Source organism: Aegilops tauschii, chromosome 1, assembly GCF_002575655.3.
Source record: "Aegilops tauschii subsp. strangulata cultivar AL8/78 chromosome 1, Aet v6.0, whole genome shotgun sequence".
Lineage (NCBI taxonomy): Eukaryota > Viridiplantae > Streptophyta > Magnoliopsida > Poales > Poaceae > Aegilops > Aegilops tauschii.
Genome location: NC_053035.3, coordinates 478,829,285 through 478,849,322, shown reverse-complemented (window position 1 = coordinate 478,849,322; position 20,038 = coordinate 478,829,285). Strand labels below are relative to the sequence as shown.

The 20,038-nt window shown below is 48.8% G+C and overlaps 2 protein-coding genes across 2 annotated transcripts; one reads left to right on the top strand and one right to left on the bottom strand.

Annotated features, from left to right (window-relative positions):
* The first annotated feature begins 6,872 nt into the window (after positions 1-6,872).
* Positions 6,873-9,200, top strand: LOC141039155 (protein FAR1-RELATED SEQUENCE 5-like). Its single transcript, XM_073506464.1, has 5 exons — positions 6,873-7,485; positions 7,616-7,892; positions 8,006-8,072; positions 8,148-8,261; positions 8,571-9,200. Exons 1-5 carry the CDS (start codon positions 6,873-6,875, stop codon positions 9,198-9,200), a joined length of 1,701 nt encoding a protein of 566 aa, XP_073362565.1.
* Positions 9,201-13,927: 4,727 nt separating this feature from the next.
* LOC109746289 (3-ketoacyl-CoA synthase 12-like) lies at positions 13,928-15,734 on the bottom strand. Its single transcript, XM_020305413.2, has one exon. The coding sequence runs from the start codon at positions 15,392-15,394 to the stop codon at positions 13,928-13,930; it is 1,467 nt and encodes a 488-aa protein (XP_020161002.2). The 5' UTR covers positions 15,395-15,734.
* Positions 15,735-20,038: the final 4,304 nt, after the last annotated feature.

Sequence of the window (20,038 nt, the reverse complement as noted above, 5' to 3'; positions counted from 1 at the left end):
GGTTCCCTCGCGCCGGAGGCGCCATGTCACACCACGACGTACAACGCGCCGCACGAACCAGCACGCTGCACGACCAACACACACTTCGACCTATGCCCCCCCTCCCTTCAAGATGTTTATGAAAATTGAACGAGCCGAAGGCGAGCCGGAGGTTCCCACGCGCCGGAGGCGCCGTGTCACACCACGATGTACAACGCGCCGCACGAACCAGCACGCTGCACGACCAACACACACTTCGACCTATGCCCACCCCCTTCAAGATGTTTATGAAAATTGAACGAGTCGAAGGCGAGCCGGAGGTTCCCTCGCGCCGGAGGCGCCGTGTCACACCACGACGTACAACGCGCCGCATGAACCAGCACGCAGCACGACCAACACACACTTTGACCTATGCCCCCCCCCTTCAACATGTTTATGAAAATTGAACGAGCTGAAGGCGAGCCGGAGGTTCCCTCGCGCCGGAGGCGCCGTGTCACACCACGACGTACCACGGGCCGCACGAACCAGCATGCTGCACGACCAACACACACTTTGACCTATGCCCCCCCCCCCTTCAAGATGTTTATGAAAATTGAACGAGCCGAAGGCGAGCCGGAGGTTCCCTCGCGCCGGAGGCGCCGTGTCACACCACGACGTACAACGCGCCGCACGAACCAGCACGCAGCACGACCAACACACACTTCGACCTATGCCCCCCCCCTTCAAGATGTTTATGAAAATTGAACGAGCCGAAGGCGAGCCGGAGGCACTTTTCTTCAATTTAGTAAAGTTATTATACACCCGTGCCTCTCCTAGTGTTCACCTGTGCCTATAAAGAAGTCACACGATTGAACGATTCTGGAGACTGCTGTTTTACATTAAAAAGTTGCTTTTTTTCTTTACTTGAAAGGTCACATTTGATAGTGTTGGTAGTCCCCGCGCGTAACTACCCCATAAATTTCCATTACCTGGAAATATAATGGGAACAAAAAGGGAAACGGGAAAGGGAAACAGGGAACCAACCGCGCGAGTTGGTATTTTTCTGTGTTTTCGCGCGGAAAGGAAAAAACGGAAAATTCTGATAGTTCGAGGGTCAAACTGCAAAACGCACCAAACCACAAACCGGAAAGGGAAAACCGGGAACCAACCGCGCAACTGGTTTTCCCTTGCGGGAGCGCTCCGCGCGCGACACTTGTCACGCGCGAAGCGCTCCCGAACCGCTCGTTAACTAGTTGCTCCGACATTTTAATTTTTCTTATAACCGCCCTTCAAAGCATATTATTCATCGCTTAGGTGAACAATATCAGATGGCCGTTGCTAGGCGTAAGCCGGCTGATCTTACGAAAAGATCAGCCGCCTTGCCAGCCGTTCATTTGCATCGATTTGAGCCGCTTAATCCCTGGACCAGCCATCACTTACACCACAATACGCCCATGCATCTTACGGCGCCACTCCAGCCAGCCATCGTATGCAACGCAGCGGCCTTTCCCACGCGACAAGCCGCAGTTGGCCGGCATGGACCACGAACTTTTGCTTGCACCAGATGCAACATTCACGTTGAATCACATGTGTCGCCGGTCATCTGAAAGCAAAGCGCCGGCGAGCTCGTCAGCACTGGCCACGACTGCAGCGCCGACGCTGTTGCGACCATCTCCGGAAGCATCAGCGATGCTCCGGCGTCCCGTCGCAGCACCGGCAATGCTTCGGCGACCCGTTGATGTTCCATCAAAGGTTTGGTGATGCTCCGGCACCCCGGCAAAATGATCCGTTGCAGCACCGACGATGCTCCGTCGATCCGTCGATGCTCCATTGCAGCACTGGTGATGCTCCGGCGACCTGACCATGCTCCATCGCATAACCAGTGATGCTCCGGCGATCGTTGATGCTCCATTGCACCACCCGCGAGGTTACGACTGCTCGACGATGCTCCATCGCAGCACCGATGATGCTCCGGCAACCCGTCGATGCTCCATAACAACACCGGGGATGCTCAATAAAGCTCATTGAAGCATGACTCGTTGCATTGCCGTGAACGTCGACGCTGTGATGGCACGCCTCGTCATCATGGTTGTCGAAGCATTTCCACAGTCGTCTATGTTGTTGTGGTTGTCGACGCATGCCACGACCTTGAAGCATGCCTGCATGGTCACACTCGTCAAACGACGTCATGGCATGCCCCGCCGCTCTAGTCGTTGAAGCATTGCCATGGCCGTTGAAGTCGTCACGGTCATGGAAGCGTTGCCACGGTCAGTGAACACGCCTGTCCTCGTGGTCATTGAAGAATCTCCTCAATCGTTGACGTCGTCCTGGTCGTCGAAGCATCGCCGCGACCATTGGAACATCCTCATTGGCTCATTGCATGGTCACGGTCGTCCACGCCGTCATGGCATTGCCTCGTCGCCCTGGTTGTTGAAGCATTATTGTGGCAGTCAAAGTCATCAAGGTCATGGAAGCATTGGCACGACCATTGAAGCACGCCCCGTCGTGTCCGTCGAAGCATTTCCGCAGTAGTTGATGGCATCGTGGTTGTCGAAGCATCACCATGACTATTGGAGCATGCCTCCTTGCATGGCTGAGGTCGTCAATACGGTCATTGTTGGCGCCGCCTCGCGCGACGCCGCTCTTCTTCTACCTCTTGCCTCACACAAGAAGAAACTCCACGCACACCCACGCACACATGCACCAAGGAAGAACACACAAGCTTTGCCAAGAGGCTCCCTTGGTGATCACACCGTGGCTACATTGTTACTCCAGCCCTCATAGCTGCTTTTCTCATTCCTTTTCTTGATTTAAATAAGCAGTACAAGATAATGACTCACACACATATCCTGGTCCTCAACTTACGGCAAGGCCATGCACCCCTGGAATCTCTCCACGATGCACAAGACTCGGCCATCACGACATAGCTGCTTTTCTCATTCCTTTTCTTGATTTAAATAGGCAGTACAAGATAATGACTCACACACATATCCTGGTCCTCAACTTACGGCAAGGCCATGCACCCCTGGAATCTCTCCACGATGCACACCGGCGACATACGCCGAGCTCGGGTCCGCGGGCTGGGTCACGGCCGTGACGACGACAGTCATGCCATGCCTCGTCGCTCTAGTCATTGAAGCATTCTCATGGCCATAAAAGTTGTCATGGTCATGAAAGCATTACCACGGTCATTGAAGCACGCTCGTCGTCGTGGTCATCAAAGCATTCCACGGTCGTTCATGTTGTCATGGTCGTCGAAGCATTACCTGGGGCTCGTCCCAGCTGCGATGGAGCATCATTGGGCAGCCGAAAGCACCGGCAGCGCCGGCGAGAGTTGCGTTGCAGGACCGGCAGCCGACGACCGGCGCGTCATAGCACAGTCAAACGCTGCATCGCAGCACAGGCAACCACCACGGGCCGTATAGCAGCGCAACCCTGGCGAGGTCTGCATTGTAGCCCTGGCGGCCGACCACGAGCGCCACGTCCCAGCGCCGGCAGAACCGCCGGATGCTGCATCGCAATTCACAACACTGGCAACCGTCGACGGGTGTTGCGTCGCAGCGCCGGAGCATCTCTACAGCGTCGAGTCTTTCATCACAACATCCGATGTGTTGCATTCCAACATGGCCGCCGGCTTTGCATCCTATATTCTTTAGGAGCTTGGGCAGCAGAGGTTCACGAGGAAAAGAACAAAAGGTTAGAGACGAAGAAAGTGGATCACGTTTTATTAGGAGACAAGGAGAAGAAACGGGTGGCTTTGTTCGCGAAAGAGGATATAAAGTTTGGTGGTTGGTGGCTGATGCGAGTTGTGCGAGAGGCGAGCACCGCACGATCGAGTCGATCGGACGCTTCACGAAGCGGTTTACGACAGCCAGAAATCAGTCGGATGGTTTTAAGCGTTTTCCATATCAGATTGCGCTTGGGCAATCCAAAAATCAGGGATTACATCATAAGAGAAAGCACATGAGACAATGGATAAACCTTCCTTCTTCTTTTTTTGCGAGAAAATTTCCGATCTATTCATTTTCAATCATGGCGGTGCAACGAATATCAGAAATAATAGAAATTACATCCAGATCCGTAGACCACCTAGCAACGAGTACCAGCACTGAAGCGAGCCGAAGGCGCGCCGCGGCCATCGCCCCTTCATCACCGGAGTCGGGCACAACTTGTTGTAGTAGACAGTCAGGAAGTCATCGTGCTAAGGCCCCGTAGGACCAGCGCACCAGAACAGCAACCGCCGCAGATGAAGAATAACATAGATTAGAAAGATCCAATCCAAAGACATATGAACGTAGATGAACAACGACGAGATCCGAGCAAATCCATCAAAAATAAATCCGCCGGAGACACATCTCCACACGCCCACCAACCGTGCTAGACGCACCGCCAAAACAGGGGCTAGGCGGGGAGACCTTTATTCCATCTTCAGGGAGGCCGCCGTCTCGTCTTTCTGAACAGGACACAAACCCTAACAAAACTGAAAGAAACGACTAAAAACGGAGCCCTCCCGCCGGCCCTTACCGAGATCCACCACGCCCCCATGGTCCTAGGGCCACCGAAGAGGAGGCGGACCTGTGGCGGCGCCGGCGGGAGGCAGAAACCCTAGCTTTTTTGTGGAGGAGGAAAAGACAGCTGTGCAGGATAAACCTTCCTTCACACAATGATGAGCAACGTCATTGCGTCTCTTATAGCGTACTGAAAATTGAATCCCTGAAATCATGAGGTATAAATGGATCACTATGACGATATGGCTGCCCACTAAGTGAAAAACATCATTCTTCCAGACATCACAAAAGAGTCTTGTAGTCTGTTTCCAGCACAACATTTTGCCATGCCTTATCCACTGCAAGCAGCACTGTATCCCGGACTGCTAAAAGTTCAATTGTATAGGGATGGACAACCCTAGGCTTTTTCAAGAAGCTGACAGAGGCAAACATTCCCATTTGATCTCGGGCCATAACACCCGTTTTGCGTCCCGCGGCCACATCAACCGCTCCATCAGAGTTGCTCTTCGTCCACCCAATCACTGGTGCCCTCCATCTTCTCGAGGTTCTAGGATCAGTATTGGACAGTTCCCCGGGATATCAATAGCTTGAATCAACTCCTAGATCAGCTCCATATACGTAATCAGTTCGGAGGAACTCCACTCCACAACTCCACTCCGGGAGCTGGTGGAGCAGCAGTTAAAAAATACAGAGTTGGGTAAGTGGTGCTCCGCAGCTCCTCAGATTTCATGGAGCCGGAGGATTACCGAACTGCTCCTTAATCTTATCATGTGTATACTTGTTTATGTTATTCCAGATCGCACGCATTACAGAGACGGCGATTGCCGCCCGTTCCTTGCTGAGAAAAGATGAGTCGAGCAAGTCAGACCAGGTCACCGGGTGTTGTTGTGGCAGTTTGAGATCAAAGACATCAACGGCTATTTCCTAGAACATCTTACAATAATAAAGTAGTTGATGGGTTACTTTGAGTAAAAAAAAAAGACATACGAACCAGAAATTTCTCATAAAAGACAACATATTTGACGATTGGTTTATTAAGTAAACAATATTTTCTTAACCGACAATAGTACTCTAGCGATTGGGTTGTCAAATAAACAACATATGACGATTTACCTGAGAGCAGCGATATGCCTCATACAACCATATAATAGCATTATCTCAGCCGTTGAGATGCCCTGATCGGTAGGTGGCGCAGACACTTAATGCGCACATGGCGAGCGCTGGAAAATCGTGTAAACCTTCTGCCACCACGCGGCGTACAGATACAAAGCGGGGTACATCGTATGAATACAAGGAGAGCCCACGTTGCATGTTACGGAGTAGACAGACTTGGACCGCCGGTACAGGTGTGTGCGGGATTCTGGACCATGGTCCAGATTCTTTGCCTCTCGTGTTTATGCTATGGCGCATTAATGGCGGTGTGTCCTTGGGTCTTCTCCTACCCCTGTGCGCAGGCGGAAAAACAAAAAGAAAAAAGTGTTTGATGCAAATAAGGGCATGGAGGGGCTCACTGCTCGAGCGCTGGCGGAAGTGGCGGCCGTACTGACGGGGAGCATAGGCGGGGGCGTCGTCGACTTCCCCCCGGATCCAGTCTGCAGGTGCGCCACCCTGCTCCCCAGCCCCTCTCTTGTTTCGAGCCGGCCCTGTTTTGGATCGCTCCTAATCTGGTAGGCAAAATTGACACCGCTCGTTCTGTTGCTTTTTAGCGCAGTTCGCCGATCTTCAGTGGCGGCGCTCCGTCTGTGGGCTCTGCGCATAATGAGGGGAGCGAGGTGTGGGGCTGGCCTGCCAGATTCGTCAGTGGCCGTTCAGGATAGTTGCGGTGATGCCGGGGCGGAGGGCAGCGGCAACAGCGCTCCAGCGGAGTCGGCGAGTCGGCGGTCAAGCCACATCCGAAGGCGCCGGGGTGGATTCGAAGGTACGCATCTTCACCCCTCCGCCCTTTCTCTGAAGATTTTGTCCCCTGTAGAAAATTTGTTATGAAAAAGAGGAAGAAATGCATGTCTGCATGAAGGGAATCAAGTTATGAAAACAATTGTGTAGCAAACAGCATTAGTGATGGTCCGTATAAATCATGAAATAAAAAGTAAAAAAATGCTTAATAGGGAGATGGTGTTGTTCTCTGACAGAGTCATAGGTCAATGTTAGGATTGGGGAAAATCAGGAAAAAAGAAAGGGGGAAATGAAAACTTGACGTGCAAACTCATTAAGTAAAAAGGAAGACCGTGCAGGAGATTGTTTGTGGATGCTCAGTAAGTAAAAAAGAGTATATCTCCGGAAGAATTAAAAAGACCAATCAATCTTTGTGTGATTCCTCACTTGTTTTTATTTCTTGATAAAACTGTTGTTTCACAGGGAAAACATCTCCGTGAGAATACACGGTCATGTCGGTGCGAGTGTCCAGCGATGACCAGGCTGTTGAGGACATCGGGTAATGGGTGGTACATAACGGAGCATCGAGTAAAGCACAACCATGTCATGACCCCTAACTGTGGTGAGATGCTGCATTGGCCGTCCCACAAGCACATTGATGTTTACACAAGGGATCTGGCGAGGAACCTGCAGAAGAATAACATCAACATCAGCAAAGTGTACATCACAATTGGAGGGTTCTTCGGGACGATTGAAAATGTGCCTTTCACGAAGAGGGTGCTTTGGAACTTGTGCGGGCAAATAGGTTGGGACGAGCCAGATGACGATGTGAAGAAAACAATTGAAGTGTTCGAGGAAGTAGGTGCAAAGGACCCTGATATTTTGTTCCGGGTTCAGGCTAATGGCGAGAGCAGGATGAAAAATCTAATGTGGACAACAGGGCATAGTTGGCTAAAGTACAAGTTCTTTGGTGATGTTGTCACCTTCGACACCACATACCGGACAAACATGTATGACATGCCATTTGGGCTGTTTGTTCGGGTTAACAATCATTTTCAGAGCATCTTGCTGGGAGGGGTGCTGCTTAGGGATGAAGAAGTAGAAAGCTTTGAGTGGGTTTTCACGGAGTTCCTTAGGATGATGGGTGGTGTGGCACCGAGAACCGTATTGACGAGTGTGTGTCCCTAAAATGTCTTGTTCATGACTTATATGTTTTTTTGTGGTGGAGGCCTTACTAAATTGCTAGTCGAACTGACATATGACATTTTGTGTTGCAGATCATTGCAGAGCTATGGAAGTAGCTATAAAAACGACACTTCCGGATACAGTCCACCGGTGTTGCAAATGGCACGTCCTAAAGAAAGCAAAAGAAAGTCTTGGTGCTTTGTATGGCAAGAGAACTGAATTCAGGCAAGAGTTCCACAAGGTTGTCAAGACCATGTTAATGGTGGATGAGTTAGAAGAAGCTTGGGCACATTTGATCAAGAAATACAACCTGAAGACCCACTCGTACATGACTCAGCTATTTGAAATACGAGAGAAATGGGTTAAGCCGTACTTCAAAGGGGTTTTCTGCGCAAAATGTCTGGCACCCAGCAGAGTGAGAGTGCAAACCATACGCTTAAGAATTATACGCCACCAGGTTCACCAATGCATAAGTTTGTCAGGCAATACATGGGGCTGCAGTTTGACCCATCATCTAATGAGAGCTACGAGGAGAAGAGAACAAAAATCGTAAGTTGATTTCTTGTTGTTGGATATACTTAACCAAAAATAGAAATGGGTAACCTAAATGTAAAATCTGAGCAGCCTGGGTTAGTACTGCTGGCCAACTCGTCGATTGAGTTGGATGCAAGCAACGTGTACACTAGGGCCATGTTTGAGCAGTTCGGCCTGCGAAGAGAGAGAAGTGGAGCAGCCTGGGTTAGTACTGCGGACCAACTCGTCGATTGTGTTGGATGCAAGCAAGGTGTACACTAGGGCCATGTTTGAGCAGTTCGGCCTGCGAAGAGAGAGAAGTGGAGTAGAGTAGTATTCATGGTTAAGATGCATGACAATGGTTCACATTTCGAGTGTGGGTGCGGGCTTTTCGAACACATGGTTATACTTTGTTGTCACATCCTGAAAGTTGTTTCCTCTGCCTTTTCGTGTTTTCCTAATGAATTTTTGTAAGTAGCAACCAGTATGTTAGTGGTATCATTTCGTGATCATTTGTTTTGCTCTGTTTCTCAGGTGATGGATTTTTTGGGGATGACTGAGATCCCAGAGAAGCACATAGTGAAGAGATGGACAAAGGATGCTCGTGAAATACTACTAGAGCGCCTACAGCACTACGAGCGAGATCAGATTAGCTCTGCTACGCTAACTTTCAGAAATAACAGAATGTACGCGCAGGCACTGGAGTTAGTGAGGCTCGGAGACACAAGTGTGGAAGCTTACAAAATTCTGATGGGTCTGTTGAATCAAGCACTGCTGGTGATGACACCGTTTGCGAAGGATGGATTAAGACTGGAGGACCGTGTGCAGAACAAAGGCCAACCAGACGGAGCCGCGAGACAGAGAACATGTAATCCAGAGGCTGATGAAGTGAATTCCGAGCATAGCCATCCTTTAGCAGGTTTGGAACCGCCGGCGAAGAAGAGAAATCCGGGAAGGCCAACGAATGCTAGGAACATAGCACCTTACGAAGGCATGGCGAAGAGGAGATTAAGGGGCACAAACGAACAACTTGCCCACAGCAAGGAGACACCCCAAAAAATCCTAGGAAGGAGGCAATGTGCAGCAACTGCGGCGTGGTTGGACATAGGAAGAACGCGTGCAGACAGACCGGCCGGGCAAGGGGCTAATGCTGAGACTGCATAGCTTTACTAAATATCCTGTTGTACTTGTAACAAAAAGTGTAAACCTGTTAATTTGTAGCTGCCTGCACGTTTAAGACTGAGCCGTCCATGTCTTGTTAGATCTTAACAAAAAGTGTTTCCTACGGAAACAAAGTCAAACCGACTACCCGCTAGACAGTGGAACTGAAGCAGTGCCACGCGGCTGTCGTGCGCGAGGTGGCTCCAGAAAGTTTGAATGTTCAAAATTTGAACAAGTGCATAACGGGTAGCTGCCACGGTAAAGACGGTAGCCATCATCGCCATGTGCACAGTGGGCCCGTTTTGGTAACGCGAAGGCCCGGACATGGTGCTACAGTTTACTGGTCCAGGAAAATGTTGACGTACTGGACCAAACTAGCTGGGCCTCATCAATGACAAGAGACAAACTACCTCAGCACTGTGCAGAAATGAATGGAGAAGCACTATACAGCAAGAAATACGTGAAGACCCGCACATCTCGAGGAGGACGAACCGCTGAGATAATAGGACTATACGGTAGTATGAGCCATATCGAATTTTTGTATACCTACTGTTGTAAATAAAATAAATACATAAATGGTTGTGAACATATACATGTTACAAGGCGACCATTGCCAAAACTATAGCTACTGAAGTAAACAATATGTGATGGACTATGAGTGTAATGTAAATAATTGCACCAATAGTTTGTACATGTTTTCTTGGGTTGTTATGCTATGTGTGTGTGCCACACATGGTTCCACCACGACATGAGGCAGCTCATGGCTCTCGTGCGCTGGGTGTGCCTCCATTTGGGCAGAGTTCGTACATGTTTTCAATGATTTATTATTAAGTAGGAACATATATTTTTATAAATAAATAATTTGTTTATTAGATTGTTTTGTTAGATCTACATAGTCATACCTAATCATACCACATATGTTGGATCTTCATAAATGTATCTAAATGGATCATAGCGGTAGATCTTTGTATCTAAAAAAGTTCAGATTAGATATATCATCATACTTGCACATAGAAATATTTCACACAAACAAAATATTAATAAGTTCGCATGTCAATTATTAGTTAAACTAGCTAATTTTCCTTGAGTTGCAACGGGGTATACATATTTAGTGGTTCAACATCAATCGTGTCCGATGTATACATTACACCCACTATATTCTAGATTTCGGTAAGATTTATTTTATTTGAGTATGGGTGGGAGAATGCAAGGAAAATGTTTTGATTTAGTTGAGTTTTTGGTAAGATCTGATTTGGATATGGGCGACAAGGAATGTTTGGTTTAGTTGAGGTTTGGTAAGATTTTATTTGATTTGATTGAGTTAATGCATGACGTGATTTTGGTAAGATTTGATTGAGTTGATGCATAACATGGTTTCTAGCAAGATTTTGGTTACAGAATGGGGCGTTTTTACCGAGGGGGACCGGTAAACGTGGTTACCACGGTTACCAAGAAATACCGAAAATATTTCGAACAAAATTTGTAGTTGAATTTTGAATTCAAATTCTTTAAGAATAGTATATATATATATAGAACAAGAGCTTTTATTTGGCGTAAAAGTGATACCAGCCAAATGGAATATTGTCTACGCATGAGACTAGGCTACTACCAATGCGCTAGAACCAACTCTCATAACATTTCTTAGATCCTTTGTACTTTACTATACATTGAGCGTTTAACTTCAAAAAATTCAACTAACTTGGTATTTTTTCACGGTACGGCGATTTACCGAGGGGCACAAATACAACAATGTTGATCTAATACAACGAATAGATATATGATTGAAACCTTATAAGAAATCCTAGCAAATAAAAATATTCCTCTTTCTATCTTATGATATGTCGACGATTAGCAATACTGGTGATGTACAAAATCCTTAGGGCCAATATGTAAAGAAAAATAACTGATGAGTGATTAGACACCAACATAAGCATTGATCGGCGAGTACAAAATGATCTATGATTATTGGAACAACAAGCTTGATGGTGTGCTGGTTATTTTTGTATATAAAATGTGCAATTGTATACACAAGAAACCATGCAAAAAGGCTGGATAGAATAAACCATGAAAATGTGCAATTATAGATAAAATGGCGATCAAAGATACACCTATAAAAATAATAAATGTCTAAAATGTTGTGCATTATGCAATAAAATGGATAAATAGAAGTAGAGTAATTTCAAAATGAGATAGAAAATAAATATTTAACACTTATGATGCAATGCGGATGATGCCCTCACATTTGCAAGGGCCACCTGCTAGTGTTAGTAAAAACATTATTTCATATTACAAGCTATTCTAAAAGTCTACTGAAATTTTAAAATATATATGTCTCCCCTTTTTCCCTTTGCTAGTCCCTTCCTTCCGTGTCCATATTCCATTGACAACGCTGCCTCGCCACCCATCATGGACAACTGGAAGCATCGACCCGTCGCTGCCAACTGGTTGCCGCACTACGCCGCCCCGTCCGTTTTCACAACAGTCGATCGTTGTTGCACTGCATCGTGCCTCGGTGCCCAGTCTCTTCGGTTGGGTGAAAGCAAACACAAAATGACAAAGAAAAGCTAGAGGACAGAGAAGGTACACACTCCTCATTAGGCGTGCGGTCCCGTGGGGCAGTACTCGTGCGGTAGGGGAGGAAAGCGAGGTCGTGCACTGCGTCATCTAGCTCGCCGTCCAGGGCCGTCTGCTGGCTTAGTGCGAGTACTGGAGCTGGCTCAGTCGATTTTGTCGTGGAACAAAGCGTCGCATCACCCAACCCCTACAGAAAGTAGTTCATTTTTCTCACCTCCCCCTCTCCCTCCAGTCGATTTTGCTACAATTTTGATCCTCGAATCTCCAAAACCGGATAAATACATCCCTTGAGCGATTTTGTTGTGATTTAGGCGGTTTTGGGAGATAACATGGCATTATAGGGTCCGAATATGCGAAAATTTAGAAATATACATATTTTGGTGAGATCCGAAATTGTTTCGTTTTTGAATTAAATACCCCAGGGTAATATGCACTTTACTCAAGTACGAACTCCCCAAATGACGTATCAAAGGTCTTTGGTATATATGTCAATCTTTCGTGTTATGAGATTTTTATATTGCTTTAGTGCTTTGATCTAGTATGCTATGGCCCTTGATGAATGCATTCTAGTACTCAGATATGAGCTGAGGCATGATGATCTGCAATCTTGACGATATGATCTTCGCAACAATAATATAGTAGATTCAAACCTGACAGGAGACACTGCTATCCTCAGTCTCGCCATCCCAAGGATAAATGGACCGAGATAGTAGCGTGGCTCAACTTATTACCGAGCCACCCAACTTATTCGGCTACGATACAAAGACACGACATGCATGCTGCAAATGATAATGCAACACACTGTTTCTGTGCATGGCACAACCTGTAGAACTAACGCAACACAAATCATACTAGCTAAAACACCGCGGTGTCACCTTGGACTTCGTTGACCCAGCTGTACTTGTCCAGGTAGGGGTTCGTGCCGCTCTCCGGCGGGTATACATCAATGCAGTCTGCCCACGCGCCCTTGTCGGCCATGTCATCGATCACCTCCCACAGGCAACTGTTGCACTTGAATCCCAACCCGAAGGTGAGCATGAGCGCCATGTCCCCTCTCTTTAGCCTCCCCTGGGCCTCCATGTATGACATAACGTACCACAGGCTGCTCGCCGACGTGTTCCCCCACCGGTGTAGCGTCATCTACGAGGGCTCCATGTCCGTGGACAGATGCGGAAGAAAATTTGTGGGCTGCCGTTGGAGATGCCCTAATATGCCCAAATACCATATCAAGGGCCTTTTGTATGTCAATCTTCTTTATTATGGGAACTTTCTTTGATTTAGTACTTTGATCATGCATGTATTGAATATAAAATAAAATTGTCATGTGTGCTACGGCCCTTGATGAATATTGTGCCTTCTAGTACTCATATATGAGCTGATGCATAAGGATCTGCTATGATCTTCACAACAATATGAATTCAAAACCGACAGAGCAAACCACTATCCCCAGTCCCGCCTTCCCAAGGATGAAGGACCAAGAGTATCGTGGCTCAAGTGATCAGCATACATAACTTAGGGCATGTACAATGGCACTATCGTAGGGGTGCCACATAAGATAAATAATGAGATGGAGAGAGAGAAATCATAAGAAAAGACTTATCTTCTTTGCTAAAGCACATCCAGATGTGCCATAAGTATTGCACATCCAAGTCCTATATCACTGATCTTATACGAAGATTCGTGTGGGTATTTTCTTTCCTCTTTTTTTTTCTTTTTATGCTTGATTAAGTTACTTAGATGTGCAATAACTATGGCACATCTAGATGTGCCCTAGACGTTGTATCTTCTCTTATTTAGATGATCTCTTAACATAATATCTCTCATCATATATTTAGGGATATCTAATACAATATCTCTCACCATATATTTAGGGATATCTAGAGATTAGGCTAAGAGGTAGCGCGTTGTACATTACTTCTTTTTATTGTCATATGTAAATGGCTTGACGGCCTTAAGATGAGACTGTCTTATCAAATCACTCTACCATGCCTTATATCAGTGGAACTGACTTAACGCCTTCGGCTACCATACAAATACGCGACGTGCTGTAACAACGCTCTTTTGCTGTGCCTGGCGTGCGCGCACACACACCTTACGATACTTGAACCTGCATGTACTAACGTAACACAAGACAATAAACAGTAGCATGCAGAGAGCTAAAACACGACGATGTCGCCTTGGACTTCGTTAACCCAGCTGTACTTGTCCAGGTAGGGGTTGGTGATGATCTCCGACGGGTATTCATCGATGCAGTCTGCCCACGCGCCCTTATCGGCCATGTAGCCGGTCACCTCCCACAGGCAACTGTTGCACTTGAATCCCGACCCGAAGGTGAGCATGAGCGCTCTGTCCCCTCTCTTTAGCCTCCCCTTGGCCTCCATATACGACAGAACGTACCACAGGCTGCTCGCCGACGTATTCCCCCACCGGTGCAGCGTCATCTGTGAAGGCTCCACGTCGTCGGCGTGGAGCCCAAGGCTGTGCTTCACTGCCTCGATGACCTTGGCGCCGCCGGGGTGAACGCAGAAGTGCTCCACGCCGGTCTTAAGGTTGATCATGGGGCCGGGACGTCCGTCTGTGTTCACGTGCATGCGAGATAGAAGCTTCTTGGACGCGTGGCGGGCAGCGAACCGCATGATCTCGGACACGGGGAGCACGCGCGGGGCGAGGCGCCGCAGGTTCAGGGTCAAGGCCCGGACGGCGGCCTTGGGCAAAGCCTTGCTGAGGCTGATCCCTACGCGCCCGTTGCCGTCCTCGCGCTGCAGGGCGCAAGTGTGCGCCTCGTCGTCGGCGGCGGTGTTTGTGCGCACGAGATGGCGGAGCACCATCTTTGCACGCCCGCGGAGAGACGGGTCGTTGGTGAGCAGCACGGCGGAGCCGCCGCAGCGGAAGAGGCAGTTGCCCAGCATCATGGACCTGTCGGCGCCGGTGTACCAGTTGGGCGCGATGGACTCGGACGACACCACGAGAGCCAGCGACGTCGGCCGCGTCCGCAGCACGTTGCGCGCGAGATCCAGCGAGATCAGGCCGGCGCTGCACCCCATGCCGGAGAGGTTGTAGGCCGCGACGTCCTCGCGCATGCCGAAGCGGTGCACGATCCTGCAGGCGAGCGACGGCGCCGGGGAGAACATGCAGACGTTGACGACGAGCACGTCGACGTCGCGGGGGCCAAAGCCGCTCCTGCGGAAGAGCTCGGCGATGGCATCGTCGAAGAAGGCGTCCATCTCGTCCAGCGCGTCCCGGTGGGTGGGCGCGTGCTCGCGGCACTCGAGGATGTTGCGCGGGCAGTAGCTCTCCTCGCCGATGCCGGAGCGGACGATGACGCGGAGGAGGAAACGGTAGTCGGGGAGGCCGAGGAGATTGTTACGCTCGATCACCCTGCCGGCCATCTCCGTGCTCACCTTGCGGTCGTCAGACGGCTTATGGCACGCGTAGTCCACCAGGTAGCACCGCGAGCGCCGCCGACGGGCGACGGCCGTGCACACCATGCAAGCCACCGCGTGCGCAAGGAGGAGAACGGTGAGCAGAAGAAGCGGCTCCATCGTGTCCTCGTCGACGCTGCGGCCACAGTGTCGAGCGTGACAGATTATATAGCCGTGCCCCGTCCTTAGTCTGGCTTGCATGCCTTAAATACATCATCAGAGGAAGAGTTTGTTTACAGTTTGCAAGAGTTTGGTTACGGTTTGCATGCATCATTCAATTAAGGGTGTGACGGGCCGCAGGCAGTGGCAGCGGATATAGGGCCGGCGCGCCCGGATCCTCGCCCCACCAGTGGCGGCTCCAATAGTTGGGTCGGGTTGGACGGGTTCAGGCCATGTGCCCGGACTTGTTTCGCATGCGCGGCCTTTCCTTCTACTCCCTCCGTTCCTAAATCTAAGTCTTTTTAGAAATTTCACTACGGACTACATACAAAGTAAAATGAGTGAATCTACACTCTAAAACATGTCTATATATATCTGTATGTAGTCCGTAGTGGAATCTCTAAAAAGACTTATATTTAGGAACGGAGGGAGTACGTTGGTGGGCATCTCCGACGAGCGGTTCAGCCCATGTCGTCGGGGGAGTTGATGACCCTTCTATCTTGGAAACAATAGCATGCAGGGAAGCATTAGCACTGGCGCAGGATCTCAATCTTCGTGCGGTAATAGTGGCGTCTGATGCAAAACAAGTCGTGGGAGCTATTAATGGGGCGAGCCGCAGACCCAATGGAGCCATTGTTCAGGAAATAAACAACTTAGCTGTTTCTTTTAGTTGTTCTTTTACTTTCGAAAGTCGTGTCATTAATGTTGAAGCTCATAGGTTAGCCAAGCATTCTATTTCGTTGGGTAGAGGACGCCATGTGTGGCTTGGCCAATCCCATAACGAGAGATGTATCCCACATACTGTGGTTTTCGATGAATAAAAGCTTGGTTTGATGCTAAAAAAAAAATCTCCGACAAGCGGTTCTGCTTCCTTCTCTTTTGGTTCGAGGGACTACCGCCGAGGAGAAATTCTTTGCCCAGATCTGCTGGCGCAGATGGTGCGCCGACGTCTACGGGCGTTGCTAACCTCCTTGGAGGGGGCATCGTCACGGTGACGGTCCCATCCAGCGCCGATGGAAACCTCAGGTTTGGCTGCCGGACTGGACAATGGCGGCATGTGGCATCGTCTACCTTCTTGGAGGCACTATCTTGGAGCTCATATTTGCTGGAGAGATCACGAAGGCATAGTGGTGTTGGATCACCACGTAGACTCGCCAGGAAGGGTCGTTTGCTCCGGGAGAAACCCTAGATCTGGGTATCCCAGATCGGATGATAGTGGTGTCTATCGTCACTCCCCTCTTGGGGGTATCGTTCTTGGAGCAAGTGCTGACTGGAGGGTCCAGAGGTGGAGCTGTGTCGTATCTACGGCGTGGACGCCCGGCGGGTCTCGGCGGCATGGTGCAGCGGAGTCTCAACGGCGGATGCGTCTTGATGGACGCGTACAGGGTGGTGGTGCCGTTTGGCACCGTGGCGGCATCGACGCTGGCCGACCTGACAAGGATGATGTGGATTTTTTTGCTGAAGATGGGTCAACGATACTATGGTGGTGGAGGCTTTCTGAAGTGTGTGCAGGTGGTGTACGCTTTGGCTCTATTGCACCGGGTGTTTGCTCTTGGTACGTCATGCGAGCGGATCGGCGGTGGCTCTGGCTCTAGATGGTGAGGCGTGAGGGCATTCCTCATTGTCAAGTTTGTAGGCATGGCTGGTGGCTTTGGGTTGACTGACGTATGTTGTTGCCAGACCTTTGTTGAATTATTAATAATATGAGTGTGCTCCCCTTTTGAAAAAAAAACTGTATAGCAAATTCTTGTACCCAGTTATCTGTTTGGCATGTTCGGTGTACAAGTGTATTTCACCGACAGAATACAGTCACACATCCCTTCTTCGGAAAAGGAAGGAGAAAATGGCAGAAATCAATTTTCATTGCCGACATGTTAAGAAAGCAAATACTACATGCCAATGTCACAGATTTGAGACTTAAGAAAAGTTGCACTCTATTTTCATGAGATGGAAAAGTGAAAGGGAAAAACTAAAAGAGAAGAAGAGGAACGAAAAGTCATGTTCATCACCATGTGTTTTTTTCAGGCGAAAGGAAGATATTATCTCATCAATCAGGACATAAGTCATTCTTACAAATATCAGGGACGTCTCCTGGTCCCGAACCCCCACACCACAGTGCGTCCTTCTGTCCGTCCAAAGGAGGCTAGATAATGGCTTGCACCATTCTGTTCCCTACGAACATGAGATAGCTTGAACATCCTCCCTTCCCTCAAAAGCCTTTGAATTTGATCAACCAACATGGTATAACGAGACCGATCCTTGTCCGGGCCATTAATCATGTTAAGAGCGACAAGGTAGTCCGTCTCTACTTCTATCGGCATCTCCGTCCATTGCAGGGCGAGGTTGATGCCCTCCATGCAAGCTAAGAGCTCAGCCTCCAATGGTTCTGTACATGTGCGCAACTCTCTACAAGATGAGAAAATGATGTCGCTGGTGGAGCCGCGCAGAATCATGCCCGCCCCCGCAGTTCCCGATGTGGCGCAGAACGATCCGTCAACATTCAATTTTGTGCATCCTTGAGTCGGAGGAGACCACCTGGGTGGGGCACCATTGATGGGCTGAGCATGCGGTAATGGCTTGTTGGGAGTCACCACATCACAACTTGCTTTCCTTTAACTGGATCAGCACCTGGGTTGTTCTGCACACCAATTAGTGAGTCCACGTAGCTTAGAAGATACCTCTTGGATGCTTCAACTGGGGGCGGCTGCTTATGGTGTGTTATCTCGTTGCGAACGTGCCAGCAACACCATAGTGTCATCATGAGCTCCAATCTCTCCGTGTCCCGCAGGTCGCAAAGCGTTTGGGCAAGCCACTCATAGCCCGCCCGCTGAAACGACGCCGGCAGGGGGATCCGCCACTGTTCTGTCATCGCTTGCCAAAGTGCCACCGCTCTAGGACATCTACAAAATGCATGAAACATGTCCTCCAGCTCCATCGCGCAGAGGGGGCAGTCGTCAAAGACTTCCAAACCACGCCGTTTTTTATTAACCCACGTAGATAGACAATCTGTGATCAAACGCCAAGTGAAAGTGCGAATCTTAGGAGGAGCAGGGCACCTCCATATAGAAGCCCAGACGGCTCGTCGCCCATCCGGTGCCCTGCTCGCCGCGACTGAAGAGAACCGAAGATGATCCTCCAGAGCAAGTCGGTAAGCACTCCGTACCGTGAAGCAACCATTCCGCTCCGGTCCCCACGCAAGAAGATCCTCACCCATACGAGGTGAAGTTCGAATTTTGGCAATCTCTTCTACATCCACCAGAAGGAACGTGTCATGAATAACGTCCATACGCCAGCCACCATGATTATCCAACAACTCAGACACCCTGCGGAGACGGCTTCGGCCTTGTGGTGTCACCGGTCGTCCTTCCCCATTCCGTGGAATCCATCGGTCTCACCAAATTCTAATGGACCTGCCGTTCCCCACGCGCCATACTAAGCCAGACTTGAGAAGTTGCAGCCCATGTTCAACTGCCTGCCAAGTCGCAGAAGCTCCTCCTGAGAAAATCGTATCTTCCAAGCTTCCATTCGGGTAGTACCTCGCTTTCAAAAGACGAGCACACAGGCTCTCCGGATTGGTCAAGAGCCGCCATGATTGGCGAGCGAGCAAAGCTTGGTAAAAAAGGCGTAGGTCGCGGAAGCCAAGTCCCCCTTGCGCCTTTGGTTTTATCAAATGGATCCAAGCACGCCAATGCATCTTTCCCTTCCCCTTCTCAACTCCCCAACAGAAATTCCGTATCATTCTCATGAGGTCCTCACAAGTGGATGCCGGTAGTTTAAACACACTCATAACATATGTGGTGATCGCTTGGGCGATTGATTTTATGAGGACTTCTCTTCCACTCTGAGCAAGCTGACAACCATCACAATCAATCATTCTCTTGATGTACTTTTGCTGCAAGTTTTGGAACCTATCCTTAGACATGCGCCCCCTTGGAGTAGGAAGACTTAGGTAGCATTCCTCAAAACTATGTTGTTGCGCCTCCAAAACCGGAATAACAGCTTCCCGGTCATCCACACGACAATGCTCACCAAAGAGGATAGAACACTTCTGCGGGTTGATCAATTGTCTAGTGGCTTGTGCATATTTTGCTAGTGCTTCTTTGACATTCAAAGTCTCCTCAAATATTTCTTAGCTTGACATAAATTCATTCACACATGTTTCTCAAATATTGGATCAAAAGTTGATATGAATTTTGTCATATGGTTGATGTTGTCGTTTTTTTATAAGAAATATATCGTGCCTTCTTTGACCTCCATCCAAGGGTGTCAGTGTTGATTGAGCATGCATAAAAGCTACCAGCATGCCTCTACCACTTGCTCTTCATTCCAGATGTAGAAGGATCCGGGTGGAGTCACCGGCGATCTATTACTTTTTAAAATGCTCCAGGTCCTTAGAAAAAGGAAAATTTTACGGTGCATTGCAATACACAAGAAGGAGTGCATTATATTGACGATCCAACGGATGAGATTAATTATGCCTTATTAAAACCCAAGGGTATTTTCAACCTAAAAAAATATTTAAGCTTAATTGGCCCAATTCGATCAAGGGGTATTATCATCCTAAAAATTTGAATTAACTTAATTACTACATAGCACTTAAATAATTAAATGACATCGTGCGTGGTCATTTGAATTTAGGTTCGAGCGGTTCCTCGTCTCTATACGAGCCCTAGTCTCTGGCGAACA

Excerpts from the sequence above, each read along its gene's own strand:
- LOC109746289 (XM_020305413.2), bottom strand. The coding sequence starts at position 15,394 with ATGCAAGCCAGACTAAGGACGGGGCACGGCTATATAATCTGTCACGCT.
- LOC141039155 (XM_073506464.1), top strand. The coding sequence starts at position 6,873 with ATGACCAGGCTGTTGAGGACATCGGGTAATGGGTGGTACATAACGGAG. Across the intron at positions 7,486-7,615 it reads GTTCCTTAGGATGATGGGTG|ATCATTGCAGAGCTATGGAA; the intron begins GTGTGGCACCGA and ends TTTGTGTTGCAG. Across the intron at positions 8,073-8,147 it reads AGGAGAAGAGAACAAAAATC|CCTGGGTTAGTACTGCTGGC; the intron begins GTAAGTTGATTT and ends AAATCTGAGCAG.